At 35.2% G+C, this 22,225-nt stretch overlaps 3 protein-coding genes across 3 annotated transcripts; 2 read left to right on the top strand and 1 right to left on the bottom strand.

Moving 5' to 3' along the window:
* The first annotated feature begins 310 nt into the window (after positions 1 to 310).
* Positions 311 to 3,355, top strand: LOC132117777 (uncharacterized protein C1orf87). The gene is made up of 7 exons (XM_059527084.1): positions 311 to 423; positions 731 to 890; positions 1,201 to 1,329; positions 1,800 to 2,048; positions 2,676 to 2,744; positions 2,863 to 3,010; positions 3,139 to 3,355. Exons 1-7 carry the CDS (start codon positions 323 to 325, stop codon positions 3,306 to 3,308), a joined length of 1,026 nt encoding a protein of 341 aa, XP_059383067.1. The 5' UTR covers positions 311 to 322; the 3' UTR covers positions 3,309 to 3,355.
* A 5,297-nt stretch (positions 3,356 to 8,652) lies between these two features.
* Positions 8,653 to 12,985, top strand: LOC132117776 (tumor necrosis factor receptor superfamily member 5-like). Its single transcript, XM_059527083.1, has 9 exons — positions 8,653 to 8,804; positions 9,512 to 9,596; positions 9,875 to 9,997; positions 10,291 to 10,440; positions 10,717 to 10,807; positions 11,498 to 11,556; positions 11,903 to 11,992; positions 12,135 to 12,154; positions 12,248 to 12,985. The coding sequence occupies exons 1-9, from the start codon at positions 8,775 to 8,777 to the stop codon at positions 12,461 to 12,463; spliced, it is 864 nt and encodes a 287-aa protein (XP_059383066.1). The 5' UTR covers positions 8,653 to 8,774; the 3' UTR covers positions 12,464 to 12,985.
* A 2,290-nt stretch (positions 12,986 to 15,275) lies between these two features.
* On the bottom strand, positions 15,276 to 17,010 carry irx7 (iroquois homeobox 7). Its single transcript, XM_059527082.1, has 2 exons — positions 16,594 to 17,010; positions 15,276 to 16,419 (listed from the first exon to the last, which is right to left on the bottom strand). Exons 1-2 carry the CDS (start codon positions 16,798 to 16,800, stop codon positions 15,685 to 15,687), a joined length of 942 nt encoding a protein of 313 aa, XP_059383065.1. The 5' UTR covers positions 16,801 to 17,010; the 3' UTR covers positions 15,276 to 15,684.
* Between the last annotated feature and the right edge of the window lie 5,215 nt (positions 17,011 to 22,225).

Here is a 22,225-nt window from a genome sequence, read left to right as displayed (position 1 = left end):
GTTTCATAGACCTAAAGGACACAAAAAGCAGAGATTCAGTGATAGTGGGTAAGTAAATGTTTTCTTTTGCTTCTTTTTTTTAGCATTCAGACACCAACCAAACTCACAGCATTAAAGTATTTGATAGATTTACAGTTTTTAAAGTCAAATTGCCTCAGGAAAGTGAAGTCGGTTATGCGGTTTGACTTCTTGTCATGTAATGCAGTGACATTCAGACAATTTTAAGCACAAAATTCCTTTTAATGCCCAATATATGCTTGTGTGTATTTGAACAATCACTCATTTGTGTCTCATTATCTTCTCTGTAGGAGCTTCCCACATCATGGATGGATGGAAAACCACAGGGAAGACATTCATGCCACAGCTGGTGGTGAAGATTGTTGGTGGGAAACAAATTAAGCATTTTACTAATCAGACAAAAAGGTAAAAAACAAAGAATAATAAAAATAAAAATATAAAATGATTAAAAATGTATATATATATATATATATATATATATATATATATATATATATATATATATATATATATATATATATATATATATATATATATATATAATAAAGTATTTATTTATTATTGTCCACAGCACAAATGGTGCAGGATAAATTAAACATAAAGTAAAATGAAATTAAATGTCGTTTAACACTGTTATGATATTTACCATTACACATTTAATATTACCAATGAAAAAAATATACAAATACATTTAATATAATATAATATATAGGCCTACAGATCATCTTAAGGTAACAAACTGCTCCAAGCATAGACAAAGTCCACCTAACAGAGTCACAGATGGAGATTCAAGCAGAAAATCACCTTCTCATGACCTGGAGCCTCTGAGACCAGTTGAGCAAACAGAAAACCTTTTAGATGTCCTCAGACAGGTAATAAAAAATCAACTACATCAAAACCTACACTGACAATGCAATATTCAACTCACAAACTCTGTAATTTTGCTAGACTTAACCATTGTTTACCACTGTGTGGCTGTCATTGACCAGTTTAGAGGTCTTTAGATGTCAAATGGTTGCACTGTCCATGGTACTGAAACCTAGTATTTACTAATCAAAATACCAGCGCTGTTTAGGGTTCTGAAATCCACTTCCCATTCTTTACTAGAAGGAAAAAATGTGCCTTATAATCTGGAGCTTGTGCTGAAGATAGCTGGATGCTAATGGTTTGGTAATGATCCAGGTTCCTGACAGACGGTGTGTGACGGCACCATGTGGAGATCGATCACGATCCTACATACATCTGAAGTCTACAACCAACATGGGTTACACAAAACAACTCATGCAAGATCCTCATATTACGGAAGCACAGGTAAGACATAATGTGCATGCTGTCTTTAATCAAATCGAACAAATACAACTGTTCAATAGTTTGAGGTCAGAAATTTTTCATGTTTTTAAAAGAAGTCTCATTAAGGCTGCATATATTTGCTTGAACATACAGTTAAAAAAAACTTAAAATTGTGAAATGTTTCTACAATTTAAATAAATGTTTTCTATGAATATGTTGTTAAAATGTAATTTATTATTGCCAATGCTGAAAACAGTTGTGCTGCTTCATATTTTTGCAGAAACTGTGATACCTTTTATAGAATTATTTGATGAAAAGAAATAATAAATATTCTATAAAATAAATGATTAATTTGACATTATAAATGTCTTTTTTACTGGAATAAAATTACTAATTTACTTTTAAAAAATCTTACTGACCACAAACTTTTGATAGTGTATGCTGAATTAAAAATAAAATCTTTAAAATCAAATCTTACTCAATATGTCCAGACAGAGGAGCCAGTTAAATTGAGTCCAGAGTTCTGCCTGCTCTCATCCGTCTCAGAGGAACTGCAGGATCTGGAACCACCAACATTCCAGATCATCGAGGAGGAAGTGACATCACTCGATCCGTCCCGATCAGGAACCATCCATCAGTCAGAACTCACATGTCTCTTCCTCAGACTGCAGCTCCCTCTGAAGCTCACTACACTGGGCTGTATGTTCCACTCCTTCAGTAACACCAGCGACCCGGAGCAGGTACTGGAGATCACTCATCAAGCAGAACCTCTGGGAATCACAGCAAATAATATCATTTGTGTCAGTATTCAATTTCAGTTGCATATGCATTCGTCAAAAATGAAACCCAATGATTAAATCAGAAATCTTAACTTGAATACTGAATTAATTATTCTAGTTTCATATTACACTACACAACACTGACTGTTTTCATTATTAACCTCTTTGTTTGTTTGTCGTGGGGACATCGTTTTATGGTACTGAAAATAGATTTAAATGTATTTCTGCAAAATAACTGTTTTCTTTTCTCTTTTGATTTTGAAACGAAAAGTAAAAATGTTGTAAAAAATATTTTGTAAAAACGATTTATTATAAACGTTTTTTCATAATAAACTATTATAAACAAAATGTACATTTAAAATATAAAGTAAAAAATTGTTTGAATTTCTTCTGCAAAGATTTGATTACTTTTGTCTTTATATTCTAAGATGAAAGAAGAGTTATGTGTATGTTTTTCTGGAATTTACCGGTTTTCAAATTTGGTAAAAAAAAAAAAAGATTTTTATAGGAGATTTTTCATTAAAGTTTGTAATTTTTTATGTGAAGTGATTTTGTTATGTGCATTTTACTCACCATGCTGCTTTGCAGGTGCACTATCAAGACTTGCTGCAGTTCATAGAGAAAGCTGTACAAGAAGACAAACAGCAAGGTGTTGAGGTCTGTCAGTAACTGCCCAAAATATTATCATTTTATACTGTCAGCAGCTTTCTGAAATAAAATAAAATAACACATTTTGATGGATGTTTTTAAATATGGTTTGATGGATGTTTTTAAGGCAGAGATCTGGGATGTGTCAGTGGCCAGTACTGACCTGGAATCAGTGAGTGACAGAAGCGATGTCAGTGCAGAACAAAAAGAAACATGGCTTCAGAGGTTCCAGAAGATGGAGATGGCCTTAAAAATGTGTGACATCCAAAACACAGGTATAAAACCCATCACACAAATACAGTTTATCTGAAGCACATTTTAAAGTGATTTAAAGCACTGTGACTCAGAAAATGTTAGACTAAAGTCATTAATCTGATCTTGTATGATGAAATGATGTTTTCAGGTTACTTGGACAGAGACCAAGCCAAACGCCTGCTACAGAACTACAGCCTCATCTTTGATCTGAATCTGAGTTCTCTGAAGGTCAGCGAGGTCACGCGTAACACTCAGAGAGAGGGCAAAGTTCACCTCGCATCAGCTCTGCAGAAACTGAAGGAACTACACACTGCTTAACCTTTCCTTAAACACAAGCAAATGCTAAAGAATTGCAATCATCTTTAATAAACGCTCTGCCTGGAAATTTGGACAAAAACAAAAAAAAATAAGTAAATTTTTTCAACACTGAAAACTGAGTGAATCTCATATAAACAGGTCATTATTTCCCAAAAAATCTAAAAAAAAAAAAAAAAAAGAGAGAGAGAGAGAGAGAGAGAGAGAGAGAGATTCTATTTTGTAAAAAATAAAAGAAAATTAATCCTAAAAGAATCATATCCTAAATATAAGGTCCTAAGAATAATCATAATTTTCTTTAAGCAAAATATTATTTCTTATTTTTCTTTTGATCTTGGGGTTAAATGAACCTGGAAATTTCTTATCAGGTTTAATGACATTAACTTCCCTTCACTCTCTGCAGTTTAATTAGTCAATAATCAACTGCATTTTATCAAAATGTAGGTTTGGTGCTCCAATCAGTGCTAATAGTCGTTACTAGTCTTAAATTATAATATTCAAGTAATAATGTGGTGCAAAAACAGGAAAAAATCAGTGCATACTGCTTCTGTACATACATCGGATGTGCTCTAAAGTATACTGCACTACTTTTACAATGTTAAAATTAGACACCTAACCTGCGTCCTAATGTGAATACTATCCACCCTATCTGTCCTAAATATTATTGAAAATCACTTATATCACATATAATTTAGGATGGATAGAATGCACATTGGGACGCATGTTACAGGAAATACTTATCATATGCAATACTGTAAACTAGCACAAGAGGGCGTTTTACCTGTAACACAAATTCTTACATATTCTTATATTCTTACAAGCCAGTTTCTTTAAATGTAGCTTATATGAAGACGGAAAAATGAAAAATAAAATCATACACCTCCCCCCTTTATCTGACTGTTCGTTTAAGCATTATGTATGCAGGGTTGCCAACTCTCACGCATTTGGCGTCAGACACGCTTCCAGGCTCTGTCTCGCGCTCTCACGCTGCCCGCGTAAATCTCATTGCTTCGTTTTTTATCCAAAGCACTCTCCAAACAAACCAGCGTTGACAATACCTTTGAAGGGGTATAAGTTGAATAGACTACAGCTTCATCATACAGGAATTACTTGCAGCAATTTTTGGTAGCTAAACATTACAGCATATTATGCATTGATTATTAAGTCGATGGCATTTACAGTAGCTATCATTTTATTCTGGAGAGTGATGGAGAGGCAACATTAATATGGTTTCCTTAAACCTCAGGTATTGCTTACTTATAATGTGACCATAAAGCTTAACTATTTTTTTAGTAAAATAATATTAATTTAATATTTTAAAGAGATCTTAAATACTATTTGTGCAATTATGATGTTTTTCTAATAGCGTATGTATATAACAATTAGTGTAGAATGTAAGGTTAAAATAGGAAGGTTTTAAATTCCTATGCAAATTAGAGTCATTTTGTGGTCAGGTAAAACAAATAATTTTCATTTGTAATGCCATGATTTAGTCACTACCTGTATGGCTCTTTACTAAATATATCTAGAAAACTGCAGGTCATACTTGCTTAATTTTTTTTACAGTTCTTAATTTCAATACATATTTAGACACATTTAAACACTGGAGTTTTAAATAACTTAAGCCTACATCCTTTTTAATAATGATTGTATAATTACACACAATGAATGTAAGCAAATACTGAGTTTAAACCAAGTAACTGATATTGAATCAAAATCGAACCCATACACCCCTCCCCTCCTGAGTGAAGGCAATGGTCCATACCTCTGTGGCAATGCCCAGACAACCACCCTAACATTGCGTACATTTGTGAAAATGTAAAAAATCTAATTATGATTTTTAATTCTGAACTATTAACTTCAATAGTTTGGCAAACTATGAAACTGACACTTAATTTGGGGAAGAAATTCGTATTTTAATTTCACAAATTAATTTGCCTTAAACTTTTTTTTATACATTGAACAACCACATTAAGACTAAACAAAACAAAATTCACAGAATAAACAAAGTTTAAAGGTTGTGTTCTTAGCAATCCCTCAACACCTAAAAACTCCCAAACATATTCAAATGAAGGTCAATTAACACCTACTTAAAATAGCCTATATTCGTGAAAAAGTGACAGACTGAGAAAAGGAAGTTTTACATCCTATTTAATTTGCTAGTAGTCTAGTGATTAGTGTAGTGAAGTTCTCTCACAAACTGTAAAGCAGATGTATTTTTTATTCTGGTGTTTTTGCAGAATTTGTCATATAACTTTTGCATACTTGTCAATTATTGCACTTTGAACACACAGGCCTACAGACCTTTATACAACAAGCCCCCAAGACTGAACAGTGTCTTGGAAAAATAAAAGCTTTTTTTTTTTTTTCAAAACTGACGTGGAAAATGTGACGTCCATATTCTCTGAACCGTTCCTCTTGGGACTGAAGGGTTTTTCACTAGAACTTTTAATTACAGTATGTCATGCCTAAATCATTCTCAGACAGAATACCTTGTGAGGAAGTGAGAGACAGTCAGCTTTATGTTTTAAAAATCTAAGTCTGAAGTTCCTGAATCCAGATGTCATTGTGTTGGAATCTGGCCAATTTATTCCCTTCCACGGTATGTCCCTAGAAGTACTCATGCATGTATATTCCAAAACAACTTCCTTGTAACGTGGGGATTTCCTCATGCTGTCTGTTGAATGCAGACCTGGGTTTTTTTTTCTTTTCATAGGGGAGAGCCCTTTAGCAAGGGTGGGATTCACCTGCGGCTGTAAAACTCTCAAGTTACATTCTGTTTTGCCCTTCTGTTCTCACAGTGGCCAAATGTGTGAACTGTGTAAAATCATGCTGCCATTGTATCAACATTATTTTTTCATGAGCTGTGTTTTGCTATCACTTTTTTATCTATTCTATAGGCTATAGTTTTATATTATTTATCAATAGGACTATATCAGTGTATAGTATTAGTGAATATACTATTGTAGTATTTATTTATATATACTTTTTATTGTATTATTTCAGCTTCATTTCAAATAATTAAACATTTAATTAAATTAATAACAACACTGCTCTATATAATACTTCATATTATTTATATTTTTTATAAAGGTGCATCTCAAATTAGAATATCGTGGAAAAGTATTTCAGTAATTCAACTCAAATTGTGAAACTTGTGTATTAAATAAATTCAGTGTACACAGAATGAAGTAGTTTAATTCTTTGGTTCTTGTAACAGTGATGATTTTGGCTTGCATTTAACAAAAACCCACCAGTTCACTATCTCAACAAATTAGAATACTTCATAAGAGCATTAAAAAAATTTTTAGTGAATTGTTGGCCTTCTGGAAAGAATGTTCATTTACTGTACATGTACTCAGTATTTGGTGGGGGCTCCTTTTGCTTTAATTACTGCCTCAATTTGGCGTGGCATGGAGGTGATCAGTTTGTGGCACTGCTGAGGTGGTATGGAAGCCCAGGTTTCTTTGACAGTGGACTTCAGCTCATCTGCATTTTTTTGGTCTCTTGTTTCTCATTTTCCTCTTTACAATACCTCATAAACTCTCTCTGGGGTTCAGGGCTGGTGAGTTTGCTGGCCAGTCAAGCACACCAACACCAATGAAATTTAACCAACTTTTGGTGCTTTTAGCAGTGTGGGCAGGTGCCAAATCCTGATGGAAAAATTAATACAGCATCTTCAAAAAGCTAGTCAGCAGAGGGCAAATTTCTTGGTAAACGGGTACAGTGACTGGTTTTCAAAAAAAACAATGGACCAGCACCAGCAGATGACATTGCACCCCAAATCATCACAGACTGTCGAAACTTAACACTGGACTTCAAGCAACTTGTGCTATGAGCTTCTCCACCCTTCCTCCAGACTCTAGGACCTTGGTTTTCAAATGAAATACAAAATTTGATCTCATCTGAAAAGAGGACTTTGGACCACTGGGCAACAGTCCAGTTCTTGTTCTCCTCAGCCCAGGTAAGACGCCTCTGATGTTGTCTGTGGTTCAGGAGTGGCTTAACAAGAGGATTACAACAACTCTAGCCAAATTCCTTGACACGTCTGTATCCCTTGACTCCAGCCTCAGTACATTCCTTGTGAAGTTCAATCAAATTCTTGAATCGATTTTGCTTGACAATCCTCATAAAGCTGCAGTTCTCTCGGTTGATTGTGCTTTTTCTTCAACACTTTTTCCTCCCACTCAACTTTCTGTTAACATGCTTGGATACAGCACTCCGTGAACAGCAAGATTCTTTTGTAATGAATGTTTGTGGCTTACCCTCCTTGTGAAGGGTGTCAATGATTGTCTTCTGGACAGCTGTCAGATCAGCAGTCTTACCCATTATTGTGTTGCCTCAACCAAACTGAGAGACCATTTTGAAGGCTCAGGAAACCTTTGCAGGTGTTTTGAGTTGATTAGCTGATTGGCATGTCACCATATTCTAATTTTCTTAAGATAGTGAATTGGTGGGTTTTGTTAAATGTGAGCTAAAATCATCACAATTAAAATAATTAAAGACTTATACTTCAGTCTGTTCACATTAAATTTATTTAATACACAAGTTTTACAATTTGAGTTGAATTACTGAAATAAATGAACTTTTCTAATTTATGGAGATGCACCTGTATACTGCAGTTCACATTTACCCCAAAATTAATCGTCTCTTATTATAACACATCAATTTATTGATTTATTTAATTTAATTGTGTGTTCGAAAGCACTGCAAACATCACTGCACTGCTACCAACACTAAATGTTTACATTCCCTCCAAAATGCAAAAGTAAAAAGTACAAAATGCAATGGCAGGCCTTAGTGCTCAGAATCTTTCTGCTTTAGTCACACAGTGTAGTCCATTCAGTAGATAAACTAGGATTTTCTGTTTTGCTAATGATGCTAAAGTGACATTTAATCCGTCAAGTACGTAAGTAAATAAATGTCACTTGCAAATAAGAGGTAAACGTTTCGTCACTGCTGACATCACTCAATACGGTTTGTGTTCTGAAAGAAGTGAAAGTCGAGCTGGGAAGTTCTGCCTGGTTGAGTCACGTTGTCATGGAATTAGACTGAGAGACAAACCAATTCCATGTTATTATCTGGGTTTTTTCTCAAATTCATAAAATGATGATTTATATATTAGATTAGGTTATATTAATTCAAATTATATTAATTATTATTTTACGCAACTTTTAAAAAATGCGAAAAGTGAAATAATTCTTAAAAGTGTAATACTTTTCCAGTTTTATCATGAATTAGCCTATAAATATCATTAATAATCCGTCTTTAGAGTTTCTACTCTCTCTTCTTGGAAATGGGAAACGGTCACGTCACGTCATTGTAGGCGTGTCTGCGGGAAAAGAAATTTCCCCATTGTTCGCTTCGCGCCTGTCAAGCGTTTAAGACCTCTAGCAGACGGTTTAGTTTCTTATGTGTTTGTGATACATCAACAGCTGGTTACAAGGATCGGTTATTACAGATATAAACATGAGGACAGCTTTCATTCCTTGGGTGTTGGTGAGTGATGTACTTTACGCTTGAGTAACGCTTTGTGCGTGCATGTTAACTAGGCTACACGTTAAAATTAACGGTGGTTATTATTGAACTTGCTAATATCCAGTTTAACAATGAATCAGTTTCTATTTTTCATGTGCAGCATTTAGAACGCTTAGATTGTCGTTGTTATTAAAACAGTGACTCGTGTGTTAGCGTTACTTTCACTTTTGAGTTGAATACTGGTCTTGGAGAAGCATTTAAAGTGTCTGTGTCTAATACACATATAAAAACATTTGCATCGTCTGGTTGTTTAATAGTCATTTAATGCACTATTGTAAGGTCCCAGCCTTCTGTATTGAAAAGCGGTCATTCCGGGGATCTTCGGGACTTTCCGCATTGTTTTTGTAACGTTAATAAAGTCGTTTCGGTTTCAAGTTTGCCCAGTGTTTCTGTTTGGAGGTCTGAGGGACCGCATGCCCACTTAAATAACTCAAAAACATGCTTACATGTAAATATAGTGTTGATCATAATGCTTGTAATTTTTCGTTAGGGCAATTACAAAAAAACAAGTTGACAAAAAGATTGAATCTAAGATCTGGTGATAATATAGCATACTTAAAGATTAACAAGCAATTTTGTACCAGGAACACCAACTAGGTGAAGGATTTTCAGCACAACACAAGGGTTAATATTCTTCATAATGTTCTTTATGTATTTACCTTTGACAGGTCACATTGGTGTACCTTGTGTGGTGTTGTGAGAAGGAAACACATTATATGAAGGATGATAAATGCTGTAAGATGTGTGGACCAGGTATGTTGACGAACTGTGTAGCGTGTCAGTAAACTGATATAGTCTAGATAGAGGAAGTATCAGCATGTAGCCTCTACTTCCTTGTTTTCTATAAAAATACACATGAATAGTCTACAGTACCATATTGTTTTTATTGCCTTAAATTGCCTTAGTTTTAATAGTTTATATTGTTTTACATTAAAAAAAAAACAATAGCATCATGTTTTGCTTACTCGTAGCCCTAATATATGAATCTCTTAGTCTAATCAGAGCGGGTAGTTACTGTGATTGTGTTACAGGTAAGAGGATGTTGGTGAATGATAACTGCGAGGACCCAAGCTGTCAGGACTGCCAAGACGGAGAGTATCAGAGTGGCTACACAAGTGAAACCAGATGTGAGCGCCAGCCCAGCTGTGACCCTAGTGAGTGTCCACAAGTTTAACTTTTTATTTTTTTTTATTAATGTATCTATATTATTAGACAGTTGCACCTATTTTAGCATGCTAGCAATATCTATAAATATTAATAATTAATTGTTTAAAGAACTATTAATCTTAGTATAAATCTTTAGTATAAATTAATCAGCATTTTTAGATTATAAATAAAAGCAGCTACCAAGTGAATAAATGTAATTGGAAAGTCTCCGTGAAGTTACTCTTTATTTATTTTTTTCGCTTGATTTTCTTTTTTATTTTAATTTTTATTCAATTTTCAGATTTGCATTTTCTGCCACAAATTGAACCCAGCAAGACCAAGCTAAGCAAATGTCAGTGTAAAGATGGATACTACTGTACACAATTTGATGACTGCGAAACATGTACAAAACATACAGTTTGCAAGCCAGGACAGAGAGTTTTCAAAAAAGGTTTGTTCTGTCAGATTTGTATGTAAAACTACTTTTTCATGTTGATTCTGTCTTAATTTGAATCATTACATTCTTATTAAAAAATGAATCGTAATATCATGTCACAAAATATAATTTTAAATGTGTTTTAATGAACACTTGGAAGGAGCTGAATGGTGTGGTATAGCTAGTGGTTAAATGAAAGCTTGTAGGTTCAGACCCTGTGCATACACTTCATTTACACAGAATACACACAAGAGTTTCATCTTTGCCTCCTGTTACTCTGTATTTTGACAGGTTCATCGGTTAGTGATACTGTGTGTGAGCCATGTGAAGATGGAACATTCTCCACCAATGATTCTTCTGACACCTGCATGAAATGGAGAGAGTATGAAAAAACTTCTGATAATAAGTCCCTTTGTTTTTTTCTGTTAGTGCTGGTCTCATATACTATTGTGTATATGAAATCCCAGTTTTCTCAAACTTTCTTCCAGTAATGTTAATAGAATCAATTAAAGTTATCTGGCAATTAATAACCTTCCAAAAATGTTAGCACAAAAACACTGTTTATACGTCATTCATAAAACGTTTTAATGAAACATTTGTGCTTGGGCTTTGGTCCAACATTTTTAAAAAATGTCCCTACCTTCTAGTTTCAGATGGTTCAGAAAACATTCAAAAAGTAGCATTCCCATAATGTTTCCAAAATTATAAAATTGAATGTTAAATAAATGTTCCCTTTAACTTTCACATAAACAAGTGTTTTTTAAAACATTAAAAACGGGATGTTTTGAACTTTCTGACAACATATAGAAACAGCTTTTTAATAGCATAATGGGAATATTTGCCTAAATATTCTTAGAACATTTTTTTTCTGCAATGATGAGTGTGCAACAATTGGGTAACGTCATTGTTGCCCAAAAAAGAATATATCTCTGCCTAATCTAAATGTATTTTTAACCTAATGCAATCTGGTTGATTCAGTCATTCTGAATGAAATAACAGAAATAATTCCCTGAGTAATTCCCTGAAGTCTTTATATAAAACTTCCTGTTCTGTTCTGTTTTTTCCCCTCTAGATGTGAATCTGGATATGTTCAAAAAACTCCTGGCAATTCAACCTCAGATCGGACCTGTGGTGAGTACACTGTAAAAAGTGCTTTCAGTCACTTGCACTCTTTGCCCGAAGTCGATATGAATCTTAAATAGTCAGTGGAATGGAAATTGTTGTTTATTTGATAGCTCTTAATGTGGACTAAGTCTAAAGACTTTATTTAAGCATTGAAAGTACATTAGTAAAACTGGAGAATTGTGTGGGTAGATTTTAGTTCCTGTATAGCTAAACTGGTGTGTTCACTTTTGAGAATAAACTTAAAACAAGGCATTTTAAGTACTGAAATGTTGTCAGTAGTAATGTTCTGATTTCCCATACTATTAGATACGATGAAGATTGTCATCCGAGTTTGTTGTGTGTTTTGTTTCAGTGGCTGGTACAAACATTTACAGCGTTCTCATTGGGGTGGGAGGTTTTCTGATAATCGTCGCAATTGTAGTATTCGTTTTCATTAAAAAAAGTAAGTGCTGCAACCTACTGATGATCTAATTCATGTATCTACAATATCTCGTATATATACCTTTTCTCACAATCAATTCCTATGCACTGAAGTGCTCATATTCCAGCTTTTTATCATTAACCGTGTTTTTACTTTCTTCTAGGAAAATCTGGATGTTATAAGGTAAATGTCTGGGTTTGCCATTCAGTCGCAAGCAACAAAGGAAAGCAAAATTCTCATGTTTAGAAATTAATGATAATGGTTTTTTGTTTTTAGTTCCCCAAAAAAACCATAGAGGTCTTAACACATGGAGAACCTGAAGATCCGGAGAGAGCATACCAACCACTAAATCAACAGCCTCAGGAGGACATTGACCACAGCGTACCTGTGAGCCCCACGCTAAGCAACTTGACTGACAATGGAAATTTCGTAGCACAAGAGGATGGCAAACCCACTATTACCCCAACTACTGAATCAAATTCATTTTTGTAGAGCACAGTCTTCTGCAAAGTCTTTCCATCACGTTACAACCTTCTATATACTGTATATAGAGCATTACACTATAAAGCATTGCTTTACTCTTAATGTCTTTGTGTCTTACAAGATCAAAGTGTTCCCAGTTTCATTAACACTGCAATGTGACTGTTACAATATGCTGAAAAGCATTACAATAAAATTTGTTTAAAATGAAAAGCCATTAATCTAATTAGAAGCAAACCAAAATGCAAACAGTGATGGATTCTAGTAGTGGATGAGGGTGGCTTCTTGCTTTCCATGGACACGTGCTACTGACACTTATTCTAAAAGAGTGGAGAAAAAAAGAAGCATTTCTGAGGAGATTTTCTGTCACATCAGCTGTAGTCTGCTATTAAAAAAATGCAGAATGTGATGGAGAAAGACTGCACTGAACAAACACGCATGCATCTCAGGGCTATTGTTTGTTTGTTTAATATTTAGGACTAAACACTTATTCTGTGTTTTCCAAAATGCTTAAATATTGAAGTTTTAAACATTACAATTTTTTTAGTTGGGATTGAAAATAATGTGGTACAGAAGTGTATTATTATTATTATGTTTAAAAATGATGTATATGTTTTTTAAATGTTGCTGTCTTTGAACTGTCATTTCAACTGTTAATTGTTGTGAACTCAGGGTTGCTTGCATTTTGTGTAAATATTTCCATCCAGTTTTTTTTTTTTTTTTATCTTTTATTATTAATTTTGTATTAAAAATAATTTTGTACATATTACACGAATGGCTGATTCTCTGTACATATTAAAAAAAGTTCCTGATTCACCATAAATAATTACCTGTCTATCACTATACGCTTTTCTCTCGCTTCTTATGAGGTGTGAAATGTCCTCGGAAAAACTGGTGTAAAACTGATAAATCGCTCATGCATTGTGGGATACTGTCCACATGAGGTTGCCATTTCCATATTTGAGGTATTTTGAAAATTAAAAACGTTTAATCTCGCTTTTTGATTAAAGGAAAATCACAAGGTGCACTATTTTTCTTATTTTATCTTCCTTTATTTATTAGAAAATGTATTAAATAAATTAATAAAAAATAAATAAATACATTTGGCATTATTATTAAGGTCACATTTTTGAATATATCTTAAACAAATCTAAAAGTGTCTTGTTGAACTATAAATAAGGTCATAATGACCATATGCTCGGATCGAGAAGCCCATTGATGGCTGATTTATGCAATGTATCTCACGCCATTGTTCAACGACTCAATCCTTATCTCAATATCACAGCCTTTTGCCTGTCATGTTTAGACTGGGATTACACATCATTTGGGCCACTGGAAGGGGGGCACGGAGGAGATTGTTGTGCCCAGTGTGTGTTAGCTGTGAATATGTGCTCGGAGGGCGGGTGGGAGGTGCTCCTTTTTGTACTCAGGGGTTTTCTCATTATCCTTGGATTAACAGGCCACAGGCCTTCGAATTTACATGGAGGCCATAGTGATTGGCAAGGAAGAATTTTCCTTTTATCATTCCCTCTGCAGAGGGGAGGCCGCAAAAACAGAATATTGTCCCAAGGCCTAATCCCATTGGTGTATTTGTGCCAGAGAGAGTTATAATAGAAACTAAAGGATGCAAGATGTTTGATGCCCCATTCCTCGATGGAGCAGTTTATTTGACCTTTTTCTTTTATTATTATTTTATTTGATTTATTTGATCGTTTTCTAGTAACAATTAAAATGATGATTGGTGAAATATGCAAATGATTTTTTTTATTATTATTATTGCAAGTACTGTGTTTTTTATGTTCTAATAAATTGTTACATTTGTTTATTTTTTGCCCTTTTTTGCATTAAAAGTAGTTTAATTCTATATTTAATTGTGAGTACCATGTTTATATATATATATATATATATATATAATAAATATATAATATATTTAATAAAATGAGAATTTTTCCAGTTCAAGTTGTCTAATATTAATTTCAGTTTTTAACCTTTTTTCATTTGACTTTTTTTGTCAGTATACTATTTATTTTCTCATAAGTCACTTTGTGCACGTTTGATCCCATTTAAGCACTAAATGAGGGTAAAGGTAGAAGCCTCTGGCACTATTCGTCTGTCAAATCGTGACTAAACAGGAGAATAATCTTAATTATCACACTTTAAAACGGAACAATTCATGTCCTTAATCCGCGCTGTTTTGAATTGTTTTAACAGATCAGAGGCAGATATGCAAATCCCTTAATAGTAGTGTCCTCACTGATAACATGAAGCCTAAATCCAGCTTTGAAGTGAAGCTCTGAGTCTTGATCTGCCTCCAAAATCTGAGAGCCCCTCTTAAATGACGTCAAGAATTATCATATATAAAGTTAGACTGTGAACATGTAGGCTTTTTAAGTTTTTCGAGAGTGATCATGGATAAAGGAGTGAACATTAAACCGATAGTTATCTGATTTTTTTTTTTTTTGGCAGACAGCGAATGGCGAATATGCTGCATTATTTTTTTAAAGCCAATTACTGTCGAATTTGATTTACTAACAAAATTGTAATTTATTTTATAACTTTTATTAGGCCTAGTTGTGGCCAGTTTTTATTGGGTGAGGCGAGTCTTGGTATGCCTGTACAGTATGCATCATGTTGATGCTCTAATAGCTTGTGTAAACAGCATAACTATCTATATTATTTTTATTTCAGATATTACATTTTATAAGGTTCATATTTGTTAAACGATGGCCCGTTTAATTATGTTGCTGGTAACAAACACTTAGGCTAGTTAAATTAACTGAAATTTGAGACTTTTCGTAACTTATTGCTCTAATTAATGGGTCTTTATGACTTTAAGAAACTACAGCATTACAGCTGGAAATCCAGAGTAAGCTGTAACTAAACCTAAAAGCAAAACAATTAAACACGTAATTATTGTTATTTAATAACAACATCAACGCAACTCGCATACGAGTTATATCATTTAAACAAACCCTAAACCACTACCGAAGACTTTAACCATAACCATTGACCAGAATTCTTTACATTTTTTTCAACGTTTTATTTTAGCAAAAATAAGTCAGCAAGTAAATGCACTTATAATTTAAACAAAATATCTGTACAATATTTACACAATAGGTCTACGCATCCTTTGGGTGAAATCTTAGCCCATGCAAACTTCCACAACAAAAGGTTCCCAATTGTTTTTCAAAGTGCATCCAGAATTCAGTCTATAGTGTCTTGGATTAACAGATTCATTGAGTTTGTTTGAGCAGGTCATGTGTGGAGAGGTTCACAGGCGAGTAGGATTCCCTTGAAGGCCACCCAGCCCACCACCTCCCGAAGTCTGGACTGTGGAGATGTTTCAGATCGCTGGGTTTCTTGACGATATCTGAAGTCGCGGTTTCCGCGAGAGACCAGATTTTAGGTTTCTGGACATCGACGTTTTGTTTACACACCTCGTTTTTGCTCTCACGCGACGTGTCAGACTTGTCACTTTCCTTTTGCTGATCCAGTCCTTCCGCTAAACGGCCCTCGACCGACTTTGACCCCGCGACATCCTCCTCATCGTCATCAACCGTTTGAGGATCGATTTCATCTTCATCCTCCGTGCCTTTCCTCAAAGACCCCTCCTCTTCGCTCTCACCCTCCTCTTCCTCATCCTCCTCGTCGGACTTTCCTTTGGAGGCCCAGCTGACCCGGTTCTCTTTCTTCAGGCGGCGCCGGGCGTTGGCGAACCACGTGGACACCTGCGTGAGGCTCATTTTGGTGACGATCGCGAGCATGATCTTCTCACCTTTGGTGGGATATGGGTTTTTAAGGTGGTCGCTGAGCCAGGCCTTCAAAGCGCTGGTGCTCTCTCTGGTGGCCACTTTGGTGACCCTACTCGGGTCATCAGCTGGCATGGGACGATATGGAGAGTAATAAGGTGCTCCACGTCCGAGGAGAGCTTGATACGGAGATGCAGCCTTCAGGTCATAGGAATTGCTCTGAAAGTAAGCAAGAGAATCGGTTTTAGAATATTAAAGATATGCATATAAAGAATAATTTTTCAGTTTGTCGTGTTTTTTATTTTCCACATGCATTAGGCTATAGCTACCATTTGTAGTACAAAATAAATTCTTAAAATTTGCATATGCAATATATAAAAATAAAATACTTACAATGTGTGCCATGTGTCCCGGATGAGGATAAGCGATGAAACTGTACCCCGGTATTCCTGAGAAAGGTAAGGGAACCCCGGGCATTCCAACAAGATGTTGCGGTGGCTGTTGCATTCCGGGCGGGCAGCCCAAAAATTGATATCCAGCGGGCATGCTGATGTTCCTGTCCATGAAGAAGTTTCCAAACCCCGTTGGAGAAGCAGGCATCCTTATTCCCTGAGCTCTGGTGTTTGAATGACGCTCCCTCGAGTTCACGGGCGCTCTTTATAGGCGGAGCCGCGCCAGTGGGCGGTGCCATGGTGGTTGATTGACAGCTGTGATCCAAAAGCTTTCACTGGGGCTAAATCCCTTCAAAGGAGAATCTCGGTTGTTCCTTTTGACGCCATCTAAAAGTCTTTAAACTCACGATGCTTATCTTACGTTTATCCGTAGCCTACTGAAGAGTGAAAATCATTAGGGCTCCAATCGAATTTTTATTTTTTTTCTCTTTTTTTTTTTTTTGGAAATGCTCCTATATGAGATTTGTGTTTGATTGTAGGCTACGTCGATCTAACATACTTTAATATAGGCTAATTATTAAAACCATGAAAGTAAGTTTCACGTAGAGAAATCACTTAAAATATTATTTTACATTTAATATAGCTATTATGGTTTTGTTTTATATGTTTTACTTAATCTATATTGAATGGAAACACTTTAAATTGAATTGAATGAGGCTCAGTCGAGAGAAGCGATTTAAAACCGTCGGAACAGCTACAAATGTCGCACATTAACGTCTCAGAATAAACTTTTTTCCAACTTGCTGAGACTGTTTCATCTTTTTGTCTGAGCAAACCGATACAAGACACGACATGACAAGCCATTATCAGAATTTGATTAGCAACACGGTGCAATAAATGTGTGTCTGAGGTGTTCGAAAAAGCAAGAACATATCTTGTATCTTGTAGATTAACACCGATTTGGTAACTTTAGGTGCTTTGATTTGAAATTAGATTTAGTGCAAGTAAAAAAAAAATAATAATAATAATAAAAAAAAAATATATATATATATATATATATATATATATATATATAACATTTTAATTTAGATTTTTTTTTTAAATAGATAATATTTTCGTTAAACTTATTAAAAATACAATTTGTTTAATCAGATACAATTTTGTGTCTACTTCATTTTAGCCTACACGTACATTTTTTTTTCTAATCCAATAGGTTAAACTAGAAATTATTTTTCTAATTTCAATTATAAGATAAATCATTTCGGCACGGCTGCAAATGATTTTTTTTCTCTCGGTTCCAAACGACCCTGGACTATGAATTAGTCTATTTGGTTTTATTGTTACCGAACATCAAACCACTTTTAAAAGCGGATGACTTTGCTTTTGCCCACAACAAACTAGTAGGATACAACTGGCGTAATTAAATAGGTTAAAGCGAAACAGGTGTCGACTAATGTTTATGGTAATTGCAGCATAACAGATGTTAATGTAGAGAGATACTCAGATAAGATTAGAATTCCTAAACATACATACCAATGCCCTGGAGAGAAAAGCACAGCAAACAACCCGATAGCAAGGGGGTGCAGGCTCTCTGACATTGGAAATACAAGTTTTTTGTTGAAACCTGCTCTTTAATCTAGTAAACAATGCTGGCATGCATTGTTTCCTAAAACTTTGATAAGAGTCCCAGAATTAAGTTTAGATGTATCTTATGTATTATTTCAGTGGTGTATCTGATGGAAAGAAGTGTTACTTACCTTGATCTTTGTCAGGTTCATCACCTTTTATTTGGAAATGTTTATTAAGATTTTGTATGGTGAGGTTGTGAAGGTGTGAGACATTTGAAGGGCTGACAGACGGACAGATAAGTTTGGAAGCAGGGTGGGGTTAAGATCCCTTCGGGCCAAGAGCAAATTTACTCACCTAGCACAATGGTAGAAACAGAGAGCAAAGAGCAAAGCTTATGCTGCATCTCTAGAGATAAGCAGCTCAGGGCTGTGATTATTGTGTTCCTCACACACTCTGCGTTCTCCTCTCTTTCCTCTCTTCTCACACACAATACAGGTGTACTCATGTCCTGACAGGTCCAGTTAAGACTGTTTGCTCATGCGATGGCAGTCATTTGCAGAGAGGAGAACAGTGGGAGATAGCAGACCGACATACTTCAGATAAGAGATGAGCTTTTCCAGTCTTTCACCACAGAGAAAGCAGAGAAATCAAGATTGGCGTCAGTGGAGATTTCTCCTGAGAGCTTAATTTAATTTTGTTTCACTCTACTGTTGTGGTTGACCAAACAGATAAACCAGATTAATCAATACAAATCAACAACTGCAGGATCAGAGAAAAAGATGCCGGTACTTACCAGCTTAGTGTTACTTCTACACATCAAGGTCAACTGGAATCCTCAAATCGGCATAAAATATGTTTACTGAAAAGATATTTTCATAGGTCATAATTAATCAATTGGACAATAAAAAAATATAATTAATGGATACACTTATATACATTTCGTTTGTATATAACAAATATACATAGATACATAAAAATGCACTATATATAAAAAATATGCACAAAACCTGGTTTTACTTTAGAAAATGGCTACTGTAAAATGGCTTAGAAAATAAAAGTAAATAAAATAAAGCAACCATGCAAATGCATGGTAATTAAAATAATAATAAAATAGATAAATAATCTCATAAATAAAATAAACAAGCAGAAAACTTGGTTTGACTATGACATACTCAAAATGGATGTTAAAAATACAAATATGGTAAATAAAAAAGCTCATAAATAAATAAGCAAAAAATGTGGCTTTAAGATATACCTTAAAATAGAAGTTAAACTATTACTAATAAACTAAATAAACTGAAATAACATGCAAATGGGTGGAAAATTATACATATAAACTATAAAGTGTCTGTTAAAAATTTAATAAAATAACCATACATATACACAGTAAATAAAAAGTAAAATAATCACATTTATATATGGTAAAGAATTTTAATTTAAATTTATTTCATGGATATATATATATATATATATTTTTTTTTTTTTTTTTTTTTTTTTGATGTTGTAGTTATACTAAATGTCATATAAAAAGAAATCTGTAATAAATCAACTTCTACAAGCTTGAATTAATAAACTATAAGAAATAAACCATAGTTTATAGTGGTGAGGAAAAATAAATCTTAAACATGTCTAGACAAAACCAGACTGGTCTGTCTAGGTACTCCTAAACTGAAAATTAAATCTGCATTTTACCCAAATGGAAATTTTGCAAATGGGAGGATCATCCATTGAGCGCAGTATGTGTGTCCTAATGAGTTGATAATGACAATGGTCAAAGGTGTGACTCGATTTAGCGCTCATCACATACCAATGAGCAGACAAAAGGCTTGAACATCTCATTAGAATGGCCAATAGTCAGGTGTCAATAAGATCTGTTAACAAAAGCATGAAGGGAATCCACAGAGAGTTTCACACCTTCCACATGTTAGTTTTTCTTTCTGGAAGTAGTTCCTTGTTAAGTCGTTTTGAGGTGAGAAGAGGTCAAATTTAATTAAACACTGTGAATCAAGAGAGAATAAAAAGAATAAAGAATAAAAGCTAAAAATGAATTATAACATTTATCTTTTACTAAAGTATAATATAGAGGAATTTAGTCTAAAGAAACAAACTAATGAATAAAGCCAGATGTTACTTTAAGGAGCTATTTCCACCTAATATGAAATCTAGAAAAAACTTTGTTTGTTTTTTTGATTCAGTTGTACTAAACATATTTGAATATTGACCTAAATAAAAGGTTTTTAAGTCATTTGAATGTCATGAAGCACATTTTTCTAAGTAAAAAACCTAAAGAAATTAAAATAAAGTTGTGTCTAAATTTCCCTTAATGCTTTTAAAATTCACCTTTCTTTTATGTGGGCCATTTCATTACAAGACAGGTCTCATTTTAAATGGCATGAACTCATAAAAGTGTTGGCCTCCTAAAACAATGCTGTTGTTTTTAGCGTTCGAAACCCTCATTTTGAGAGCTAATGAGCTATGCCAAGTCCACAGGCCCAAACAGAGGGAAGTTAGCTGAACGTGAATGTTATCAGTCTTTCCCACCTCCCCTCTATCAATCACCCCCTCCACTATCCATCTATCTTTTGTCATTTGTGTTATCAGCCCCACTCTATCACTCTTCTTTACAGAGAAGTGACATTGCAAGTACTCACCAATGGGAGGATGCCTTTGTTAGGGGTCTGGACCGGGCCCGCCCACTCCTCCTTCTCTTTTGGGGTGTGATTTGATTGACAGCCCCCGCATGGGGTGAGTGACAGGTGGTGTTCGTTAGCCTGTGACAGGCGGCATGGTGGTTGGAGTTTGTGCAGTAGATTGGGGCCCATCTACATTAGCATCCTTGTGTGTGGTTGAGAATACAGTGCACTGCATCCATACGGCCTCCAGATTCCTGCTACATGTTCTGCTGCTTGAACGAAAGACAGGGATGCTGCAAAAATAAGTACAGAACAAGACAGTAACAAGAGAACACCTGTTCTATGAACAGAAAGAGAGACAGACAGACAGAAATATAGACACATATATATGTATAGAAAAATCTCAAATGTATTAGATAGGCTGATATACATTTGATAAATAAAAAGGAGATAGATAGATAGACAGACAGACAGACAGACAGACAGACAGACAGACAGACAGATAGATAGATAGATAGATAGATAGATAGATAGATAGATAGATATGCATTTGGTAGATAAAATGCATTAGCTAGATAAGACATCATTGATCATTTGTGATCATAAACTCCGAATAACAGCCAGCATCGAGACTTGCATGAAGCGCTTAACAAATGCACTGTCTTCTCCTCACAATCAATACCTGGTGTGCTTGTAAGGCATCTGTGACATGACATCTACATTTTGGGTCATTTGTAAAACAAAGACTACAAGGAAGCTGGAGGCCTTGAGCCGCTGGTTTCAGTTCCCCTCCCCGGCACAACGGCGGCCCCAAACCGCAGGGGGAGCGGCCCTCAGATGGAAATGAGCATCCAAACCAACAATGTAGCACCTAATCTCTTCAGAGAGCTGGGAATCAGTTACACAGCAGTGGAGGCCTCTCGGTGCTTTTCAGCGGTTCTCCCTGCAAACACAGACACACACACACCCTCTGACCCCCCTCCTGTGTAGCCACAGGCACCCCTTACACATGGGCCAGATACAAGGTATCCCCCTGCAAAAGAAGGGGCAAGAATAAGTGGAGCGCGGGGTGGGGCAGAGCCCTCAAAGCATGGGATTAGAGCTAATGTGCCCTCCCTGGGTTCTAATCTCTTCAGAGGAGCAGCGTGTTTGAGGACTGCAGGGCAGTCAGATAAGTATCTATTACAGCAAGGCCCTCTTATCCTTCAAACACCCCCATGCCCTTCAGAAATGAGGCACAAAACCACTTGCCGGTCTTCTCCTGGGATACCCAAAACCTAAAAGCAAGTGCTGGCCTTTTGCAACTAAAATGGAATTAAGGGCTCAGGACCTTACGGAGGGCCACTAGGGCCCATATTTGCTCCATCTGGGGAGCTCAAAGCAGAGCGACCGATGTGCATCAAAGAAGGAGAGGAGAAAAGAACCAAGGAG

Source organism: Carassius carassius, chromosome 37, assembly GCF_963082965.1.
Source record: "Carassius carassius chromosome 37, fCarCar2.1, whole genome shotgun sequence".
NCBI lineage: Eukaryota > Metazoa > Chordata > Actinopteri > Cypriniformes > Cyprinidae > Carassius > Carassius carassius.
This window is presented reverse-complemented; position numbering and strand designations above follow the sequence as displayed.

What these genes read in the sequence shown, in the direction of transcription:
- irx7 (XM_059527082.1), bottom strand. Translation starts at nt 16,800, where the DNA reads ATGCCTGCTTCTCCAACGGGGTTTGGAAACTTCTTCATGGACAGGAAC. An exon ending in CGGGACACATGGCACACATT is followed by an intron (nt 16,420 to 16,593) that starts GTAAGTATTTTA and finishes GCTTACTTTCAG; the next exon opens with AGCAATTCCTATGACCTGAA.
- LOC132117776 (XM_059527083.1), top strand. Translation starts at nt 8,775, where the DNA reads ATGAGGACAGCTTTCATTCCTTGGGTGTTG. An exon ending in CTTTCATTCCTTGGGTGTTG is followed by an intron (nt 8,805 to 9,511) that starts GTGAGTGATGTA and finishes TACCTTTGACAG; the next exon opens with GTCACATTGGTGTACCTTGT. An exon ending in ATTCGTTTTCATTAAAAAAA is followed by an intron (nt 11,993 to 12,134) that starts GTAAGTGCTGCA and finishes ACTTTCTTCTAG; the next exon opens with GAAAATCTGGATGTTATAAG.
- LOC132117777 (XM_059527084.1), top strand. Translation starts at nt 323, where the DNA reads ATGGATGGATGGAAAACCACAGGGAAGACATTCATGCCACAGCTGGTG. An exon ending in ACACCAGCGACCCGGAGCAG is followed by an intron (nt 2,049 to 2,675) that starts GTACTGGAGATC and finishes GCTGCTTTGCAG; the next exon opens with GTGCACTATCAAGACTTGCT. An exon ending in GTGTGACATCCAAAACACAG is followed by an intron (nt 3,011 to 3,138) that starts GTATAAAACCCA and finishes TGATGTTTTCAG; the next exon opens with GTTACTTGGACAGAGACCAA.